Source organism: Gadus chalcogrammus, chromosome 14 (assembly GCF_026213295.1).
Source record: "Gadus chalcogrammus isolate NIFS_2021 chromosome 14, NIFS_Gcha_1.0, whole genome shotgun sequence".
Taxonomy (NCBI): domain Eukaryota; kingdom Metazoa; phylum Chordata; class Actinopteri; order Gadiformes; family Gadidae; genus Gadus; species Gadus chalcogrammus.
In genome coordinates, this window is record NC_079425.1 from 4,327,231 (window position 1) to 4,336,701 (window position 9,471).

The 9,471-nt window shown below is 48.3% G+C and overlaps 1 protein-coding gene across 1 annotated transcript; it reads right to left on the reverse strand.

Annotated features, from left to right (window-relative positions):
• Positions 1-1,333: 1,333 nt before the first annotated feature.
• LOC130403978 (protein GREB1-like) lies at positions 1,334-9,460 on the reverse strand. Its single transcript, XM_056608542.1, has 12 exons — positions 9,383-9,460; positions 8,484-8,586; positions 7,822-7,977; positions 7,387-7,523; positions 5,583-5,744; positions 4,742-4,946; positions 4,055-4,217; positions 3,435-3,553; positions 2,455-2,687; positions 2,133-2,333; positions 1,821-1,959; positions 1,334-1,497 (listed from the first exon to the last, which is right to left on the reverse strand). Exons 1-12 carry the CDS (start codon positions 9,458-9,460, stop codon positions 1,334-1,336), a joined length of 1,860 nt encoding a protein of 619 aa, XP_056464517.1.
• Positions 9,461-9,471: the final 11 nt, after the last annotated feature.

Consider the following 9,471-nt stretch of genomic DNA (forward strand, 5'->3'; position numbering starts at 1 on the left):
TACACGATTGTATGGTTTAAATATTGGCAGTTTAACTACTAATTAAAGTATAGTGAGTTGTGTGTGCGTTTTAATCATTTTCGATCTTTTCAATATGGGATCTTACTCGCAGGGACATGTCAACATGATTCATCCTAATATACAATTCTTAATTAATAATTGGTCTTCCTCCTATCGACACCGATTCTTTGCCAATATGGAGGGTCCCGTCTTTCTTGGAAGGTGTGAATGACGACCGAACGTGTCAACAAGATCACATGTCACATCCCTTGGGGGGGGGCTGATACAGGTCTTATTCAGGTCTAAGGACCTGCCCACCAGTCAGACCAGCCTAGCCAGAACATGACCACACCAGACACGTGTGTTTACAGCAGTCTGTGTGTTTATGTTTTGTGTGTGTGTGTGTGTGTGTGTGTGTGCGTGTGTGTGTGCATTCTGCACATGATATTTGTCATTTGAAATTCCACATACACGTGTGTGTGTGTGTGTGTGTGTGTGTGTGTGTGTGTGTGTGTGTGTGTGTGTGTGTGTGTGTGTGTATATGTGTGTACACTGGTAAGTAGCAGTCATCAGGAATCCTTATGTTTTTGTTAAGATCTCACCTTTGATGAAACCATGGTTTCCATGGTATCACATGGCGCAGGCCGTGAACTACCCCTCCCCCCTGTCCCTCCCCCCCTTCACATGGAGTGTCTTTAGGGAGAGAGAAGGCACGGTTCAGGGTCCCCCCACTAGTGGGCGGAGTCAGGTCGGGGGAGAAATCAAGTGTGGGAGGAGTCATATGGGAGAGTTTTCCGATGTGTGAGGAGCTGGAAGGCGCCAGACATGTGGGAGGAGTTCCTAGCTGTGGGAGGAGTTCTGAACAGCGGGCAGCACTGTAAGGTAAGGATGAAGAGTGGGAGGAGCTATGTGTGGGAGGAGCTACCCATGCGAGGAGGTATATGTGGGAGGAGCTAGATTTGTTTCTCTGTCAGGAAGAAGAGTGGGAGGAGCTATGGTTGGAAGTGGGAGGAGCTAGATGTATTTCCCGGTCAGTAAAGAAGAGTGGGAGGAGCTATACATGTGAGTGGGAATACGTGGGAGGAGCTAGATACGTTTCCCAGTCAGGAAGAAGAGTGGGAGGAGCTAGATGTGGAGTGGGAGGAGCAAGATATGTACTCCCCAGTCAGGAAGAAGAGTGGGAGGAGCTAGATGTGGAGTGGGAGGAGCTATATGTGAAGTGGGAGGAGCTAGATATGGTGTGGGAGGAGCTAGATATGTACTCCCCGGTCAGGAAGAAGAGTGGGAGGAGCTAGATGTGGAGTGGGAGGAGCTAGATGTGGAGGGGGAGGAGCTAGATGTGCTTCCCGGTCAGGAAGAAGAGCGGGAGGTCCTCCTTGGCGTTGGCGGTCTGGAACTCGTCGCTGAGCCTGAAGCGCCACTCGTCCTCCAGCTCCAGACGGCCCACCGCCTGGCGCAGGGAGCTGCGGTCAGCGCAGATCACACACAGGGTCGCCCCTGGGGGTGAGACAGGTCAGGGGAGAGACGGAGGGAAGAGGGATTGGTTGGGGAGAGCAAAGTATTGTGGGAAGGATCATAAAATAATAATAGATTTTGAAATTATTATTAAATTATTAATGTGTGTGTTTCAGATTATTAGATGATTTCTAATTTTACATTTTTTATACTTTTTCTATTCTGATTATATTTTCAGTTGATTTTGTTTTAATAAGTGTGTGCATGTGTGTGATAGTGATAATGTATCATTGTGTGTTTGTATGTGTGTGAGTGTGTGTGTGTGTGTGTGTGTGTGTGTGTGTGTGTGTGTGCGCGTCGTGTACCTTGGAGGAAGGTGAACTTCTTGAGGAAGGAGGGCGTGACGCAGGAGTCGGTGAAGCACAGCAGGAGGCCGCTGAAGAGCAGCCCGGCCGTGCTCAGGTTGAGGGAGTGGGGCCTGGAGCTCACGAAGCACACCGTCACCTGGAGAGGGGGGGGGGGGGGGGGGTGTGTGTGAGGGGCGGAGGGTGAGGGTCAGGGTGAGGGTGAGTGTGAGCGGTCCCACGTTGAGGAGGCAGTCCACAGACAGGACGGGGTGCGTGTGCGTGCTTTCATGCGTGTGTCGCCGTGTGTGTGTGTGTGTGTGTACTCCGTACCTCGGGCCCCAGGTTGAGGAAGCAGTCCACCGACAGGACGGGGTGCGCGTGGCCCCGGGTGCCCAGGGGGAACAGCTGGTGGCCCGTGTGCTGGAGGTACCTCTCCAGGAGCAGCCGCGCGGGCGTGGCCAGGAACAGGTGCTTGCTGTCGGGGGCGCACACGTACTGCAGCGGCCCCACGGAGGTGGGCACGTCCGTCATCTGGAGGGGCGGCCACATGGGGGGTTAGATGAGGACTTCTCTTTAACTTTAGGTTTAGGTTGAAGTTTGTTTCATTCATTTGTTTAATTAAATAAACCTTGCTTGGCTGAGGTTAGTGTACCTTGGTCTTGATGATGAAGGTGCGGTACCCTCCGATGGCGATCTGTTTCTTCATGACGCTGAAGCCGTTGAAGCGGCAGAGCAGCAGGCCGGCGCTGTGCGCCCGCAGGGCGAAGTCCACGTCGTGGCAGCTGAAGCGGTGCTGGTCGTACGGGACGTCCCGGCACAGGTCCACGTTGACCAGCAGGAAGTCGTGGAGCTGGCCGCGGTGGAAGGGCTCGCGGCTCCGGTGACCTTCAGTCGGTGGTAACACTTACAATGTTAACGTCGTAGTGCCGAGCTGTACATGGAAATTCACTGGACCCTGGTGCTCGACACAGTGGCACGTACACTGGTCTGGACCCCTGTACTGGTTTGGACATAGTGGACCCTGTACTTGATAAAGTGGACCCTGTACTGGTTTGGACACAGTGGACCCTGTACTTGATAAAGTGGACCCTGTACTGGTTTGGACACAGTGGACCCTGTACTTGATAAAGTGGACCCTGTACTGGTTTGGACACAGTGGAACCTGTACTTGATAAAGTGGACCCTGTACTGGTTTGGACACAGTGGACCCTGTACTTGATAAAGTGGACCCTGTACTGGTTTGGACACAGTGGAACCTGTACTGGATACAGTGGACCCTGTACTGGTTTGGACACAGTGGAACCTTTACTGGACACAGTGGGCAGTGTACTGGACACAGTTGACCTTACACCTGAAACAGTGGACCCTGTACTGGGAGTGTACTTGACACTAAGACTGCTTTTAAAGTGCACTAGTTTGTTGTCCAGAGTTGAAGCAGAGGTTAGCGCATGTCGCTGGATATTTGCAGTGTAACCAGTGGAGCTGGAATGCCTAATAGGGGGCTGTGGTTTGGCATCTGCATTGTAGTGTAAAACTCAAGTCTATTCTGGACAGGCAAATTGTTGGACACCTGCGTAGCCCACAGAGTAAGTAAGTAAAGGTATTGAATGGTATCCGTGAGTGACCTCTGACCTTTGAGTCCGCGGCTGTTCCACTTCCGGAGGCCACAGAGGCCGAGGTGGGCGAGGTCGGGGCAGGCCTCCATGGTCTGCAGCACCTGCTTCAGGGATGCCCCGCGCTCCACCTGGCCGCTGAGGGACAGACAGACACCAGGGCGTTAGGAGGGGAGGTCACATGGTCTTCCTGCTTATGAATGATTGATAAAGGAGGGCACACCTTCCTGGCAAACCTTCAGAACAACAAGCTAATCTTCACATTTTATTATGGAGTTGTAATCCTCAATTGTCATCTTTAGACATTAATATTGGGCATATCTTTTAAGTAAAAGCTAATTTGGCAGTACAGTAAAAATATGTATTTACTTTAGAAAGATGCCAAATATTAATGTCTCAAGATGACAAATTTCCATTTCAACTCCAAATATCTTGGTAGATATAATTTTTTATAGTAAAAGCTAACCACTTTTAATTTCACTATAAACATTATATCTACCAAAATGTTATCAACATTATTTCATTAAAAATACTAAAGGATTATGTAGAAAATCTAAAATTAACAATGAAAGGTCATCTACAACCCCTTAAAAAGACAGTTAACAGAGAGCGAGACGCAGCATAGCGTTGACGCCATACCCGCGCGCGTCGACGTCCACCGCGTTCCACATGACGCAGGAGTCGTCGGCGACCACCACGAAGGGCCACACGTCCCCCGGGGGGCCCCCGCCTTCCTGCCGGCGGGACCGCTCCAGGGCCAGGTTGTGGTGGGACAGCTCCTTGATCAGGAAGTGGGCGGCACCTGGTGGACGTAGAACCACAGGGCAGGAGAAACCGGTCAGGACTGGACGGGCCTGGGTCCACTTAAGGGCTGATTACGGTCCCTACGCTCACTAAAGCCCGACGCAGAACCATAAAGGTTCACGACTGCGTTGAAGCGTCTGCTTCAACGCAGTCGTGGTACTGAGCTTTAAACAAAAAGAAAAAAATATAAATAAATAAATAAATAAATAAATAGATTTAATAAAAATCTATTTATAAAAAAAAAAAAAGATTTGACATCGTAGTGCTGAGCTTTAAAAAAATAGAAAAATAGAAAATAAAAAAATAGATTTAATAAAAATCTTTAAAAAAAGAAAAAAAAAAGATTCAACATCATAGATGTTGAATCCTTAAAAAAATAGTCCATAAATTATTGTTTTTATGAACTATTTTTTTTACACATTTAACACATTCAATTATAAAAACAATTATTATGTATTTTTTAACCCAACACCACCACCTCCACCTCCAACAACCACTCCACCTCCGCCTCCTCAGCCCTACCTATGCCGGCTCCGTTGAAGACGCTGGGCAGGACCAGCATGATGTGGTTGGGCCAGTACTTCTTGTAGACGGGCATCTCGTACTCCTTGACCACCAGGATGTGGAGGTGAGCGGCGCCGTCCATGGCGTGGAACAGGTTGAACAGGCCGTGCTCGTGGCGCCCCGTGGTGGGCATGAAGATGGGGCTCTTGATGCAGTCGGGGCTCTGAGGTCGAAACACAACACCGGGACGAGGTTGTGAGCGATTGGTCACCTGTCTGAACCTGAACCTAATGTTGTATGCAGATTTTTAACTATTTATTTATTTATTTATTTATTTAATGGGTTCAATGGACAGTCAATGACCGTCCCAGAGTTACCTAGATGATGAGTTAGCTTGACCACGTTCATCGATACACACTGTATGAATAAGATATGCGTCTTCAGCACTTTAATGAGAATAGAATTGGCAAATCATTTTCGAATGCATAGTCTCTAGCACCATCTAGTGGATATATATATACACTGCACTCCTACTATTACTACTACTATTACTACTACTACTACTACTGCTACTACGTAAAGGGGTGATATCATGCTACCAGGTGTGTGTGTGATTAGCAATTACAAGCCGTTTAAAAATCAGCCTTATTTTCAAAAGGCTTGGAATGGCTAATCACACTCACACCTGGTGATGGATATCACCCCTTTACCAATTTTGAGTCTAGCGAATCAGAATGTTTTTTACATTTCACTATGAACGCATGAACTCATATTTCGATGGCGTCACAAAACAACAAACACAACCCTCTCCTAAAACCTCCCCTGTGAAAGGACCAATCACGTCCCTCCAACTACATACCCATTCGGAGGTGAGGGGCAGTCTGAGGCTCTCTAGCTGGCCTCCTGATTGGCTGAAGCTGAAGTAGTGCTCCTTGGACTTGGGGATGATGAAGAAGAGCTGGATTTCGTCGCCCAGCTGCAGGTGGGAGAAGGTGAAGGTGTGCAGCGAGGACTCGCACATCTGGAGAGCGGAGAGCAGATGTTAGGACACAGAGACCATTTATGTGTTACACAATCACACATAATGAGCTAATGAGTAGTAGCATGGAATTATTAAAGCTCAGAACAACCTAGACCAGGGGTTTTCAAAGTGTGAGAGAGTGAGCCCCCCCTCAGAGACAAAAATTCAGCTGAGCCCCCCCCCCCAATTTTTTTTCTAAATACCTGTGTTTTGAAAGCTATTTTAATTATTTTACACATTTCAAACATCTCCGATCATAATTTTAAAACATTTGAAACATATTTTTGAAACATTTGAAACAATTTTTTTTAACATATTTTTTAAACATATTTCTGAAACATTACAACATCTTTTTGCGTTTTTAAACAACACAATTTAACAACTTTATCTAAGCATGTTTTAGCTTAACCTTTTTTAAATACATTTGAACATCTTAATCTGTGTAAACTGCCAGTTTACAGATTCATTCAGGGTCCCCGACTCTGAATTTTCTGAGTCGAATCAGATCTGCCTTTTCAGTCCAGAGATTCGACTATTCGGCGGGGTTTGTTTACCGGCGTTGCTATGGTGACCTAAATTATTATAAGCAACTGAAAACGACGCCGGTTTGAAACTAACTGTGATTCTGAAAAAAGTATAAATGCTATCAAAATTCCGTTTAGATATTATTGAAGATACAAGTGTGTAGATTTGTTTAATGGTTTGAACGATGGTAAACGGTTGAAAAAGGAATGAGTTACGATGTCTAGAAGTAGGTGTATCAGAATGGGCTGACGTCTTCAATGAAAACAGCTGAAAACGAAGCGGTAAGAAACTAAAACTGTGATTCTGAAGACATTTTAAATGATATCGAAATTCTGTTTAGATATTATTGAAGATAAGTGAAGATAAGTGTGAAGATTTGTTACATGGTTTGCACAAAGATAAATGGTTGAAAATGGATTTAGTTATGTTACTTCTAGAGTTGAAGTACGATTGATGATTTGAATCATCGTCTTTCAGGGTTTTTTTCGGGTTTATTTTTTTCTCACGTCGCGCCCCAACTCTGGCGCCCCCCAGGGGGGGCGCGCCCCACAGTTTGAAAACCACTGACCTAGACGAAACAATGGGTGATGATCACACATTACAGCGTAATCTCTAGCTGGCACTAATGATTAATGACTAAAGAATGATATATAGATAGATAGTAGTAGTTTACTAATTACAAAGTTAGTTGTAGTTATTGTAGTCAATGTTAGATTGCCTATGGTATTTACATCGTAACACATCTCACCTTGTGCAATTAAGTGTTAATTATGAAAAGTATGCCTTTATACAAAATTGCAGTACAATTAATCCTTAAATAATATTGGTGTGTGTAAGTGTGTGTGTGTGTGTGTGTGTGCTTTTACACACATACACGCACACACACACACACACACACACACACACACACACACACACACACACACACACACACACACACACACACACACACACACACAGACACACGCACACACACGCACACACACACACACACACACACACACACACACACACACACACACACACACACACACACACACACACACACACACACACACACAGACACACACACAGACACACACACAGAGAACCCCCCCGGCCCGGGGCCCCCCCTGACCTGGTATCGGGGGTTGAAGCCCATGTACTGGTGGCACTGCTCACAGTGGTGGTAGGTGTTGTAGGCGGCGTGCTTGGACAGCTTCATCCGGGACGTACGCCGGCGCAGGTACACGTCTTCCTGCCGCGGCGGCTCGGCTGGGGGGAGAAGAGAGGTGCATTGTTGTGGATTGATGCTTATTATTCTGTATTTTGTCTAACTATCCTAAATGTAGTATTATTATCATGTTCCGATTCTCTCTCTCTCTCTGTGTCTCTCTCTCTCTCTCTCTCTCTCTCTCTCCCCCCACCTTCTCTCTCTCTCTCTCTCTCTCTCTCTCTCTCTCTCCATCCTCTCTCTCCTCTCTCTCTCATCTCTCTCTCTCCCCTCTCCCTCTCCTCTGTCTCCTCTGTCTCTCTCTCTCTCTCTCCCCCTCTCTCCCCCTCTCTCCCCTACCGTCAGCGCTGGGCTTGTGCCCGGGGCAGTACACGTTGCTGACGTCGTCGTATTTGGGGTCGTGGACGGTGTAGTCGAAGGGCATCGACCTCATGACCTCCGGGATGGGCCAGGGGGTCCCGGCTGGGTGGTACTGCACGCCCTCCACATGCGCACCTAAGAAAAAATCATATCAACACACACAGGGCAACATCAGAACAGCAGCATGATAAACAAAAAGAGTCAGACAAGTAGCTGTTATCCAAGAGGCTAATGGTATAAGTTCTTCAGTGTTTATGTGTACGTGTGTGTACATGTGTGTTTCCATGTGTGTACTCACTACAGTGGCTGTCCTCCTCATTGTAGATATGTGTGTGTACATGTGTGTACAAGTGTGTACATGTGTGTTTATGTGTGTACTCACTGCAGTGGATGTCCTCCTCATCTACGATGAGGAGGACATCCACTGCAGTGAGTACACACATAAAAAAAGAAAAGTGGGTTTATGTGCATGTGTGCACTGACTGCAGTGGATGTCATCCATATCGTGGATATGTGTGTTTATATGTTTGTTGATGTGTGTTTATGTGTGTACTCACTGCAGTGGATGTCCTCCTCATCGTAGATGTGTGTGTCTACATGTGTGTACATGTGTGTTTATGTGTGTTTATGTGTGTACTCACTACAGTGGATGTCCTCCTCATCGTAGATGTCCACCTCCATCAGTCTGATCAGCATGCGGGACAGGATGCCAAGGAAGTGCAGGTACGCCCCCGTCTTACCCACCTGGACGATGAGGAGCAGAGAGAGCATGAGGAGGGAGGAGAGAGGAGGAGGGAGGAGGAGGGAGGAGGAGAGAGGAGGAGGAGGAGAGAGGAGGAGAGAGGAGGAGGGAGGAGGAGGGAGGAGAGAGGAGGAGGGAGGAGAAGGAGAGTGGAGGAGTGGAGGAGAGAGGAGGAGAGAGGAGGAGGGAGGAGAGAGGAGGAGAGGAGGAGGGAGGAGAGAGGAGGAGAGAGGAGGAGAGAGGAGGAGAGAGGAGGAGGGAGGAGGGAGGAGGAGAGAGGAGGAGGGAGGAGGAGAGGAGGAGAGAGGAGGAGAGAGGAGGAGGGAGGAGGAGGGAGGAGGAGAGAGGAGGAGGGAGGTGGAGAGAGGAGGGAGGAGGAGGAGGAGGAGGAGGAGGGAGGAGGAGGGAGGAGGAGAGAGGGGGAGGGAGGAGGAGGGAGGAGGGGAGAGGAGGAGAGAGGAGGAGGGAGGAGGAGGGAGGAGGAGGGAGGAGGAGAGAGGAGGAGGGAGGAAGAGAGAGGAGGAGAGAGGAGGAGGGAGAAGGAGAGAGGAGGAGAGAGGAGGAGGGAGAAGGAGGGAGGAGGAGCAGGAGGGAGAAGGAGCAGGAGGGAGGAGACGTGCAACGAACGCACACACACGATATAAGAACGAAGGGGTTCGAACACAAAACTAAACTGATACCAATGTTGACATGCCGGATACAAATATAAAAAAGTTACATAAAACTCAGTTAAGTCAGATAGAACGAGGACACAATAAAGCGAGGGAGCGGCAGAGAGACAGAGAAGGGGGGGGTCACCTGGGGCGGTCCACTCAGCAGCAGCCGGCGGGGGTGGAAGTTGTCGCTGCGCCCCTCGGTACGGTTGGTGCGGTCCATGTGGTATGCAC

What these genes read in the sequence shown, in the direction of transcription:
- LOC130403978 (XM_056608542.1), bottom strand. Translation starts at nt 9,460, where the DNA reads ATGGACCGCACCAACCGTACCGAGGGGCGCAGCGACAACTTCCACCCC. An exon ending in GCACAAGCCCAGCGCTGACG is followed by an intron (nt 7,524 to 7,821) that starts GTAGGGGAGAGA and finishes TTCTCCCCCCAG; the next exon opens with CCGAGCCGCCGCGGCAGGAA. An exon ending in GAACAGCCGCGGACTCAAAG is followed by an intron (nt 2,688 to 3,434) that starts GTCAGAGGTCAC and finishes CACCGACTGAAG; the next exon opens with GTCACCGGAGCCGCGAGCCC.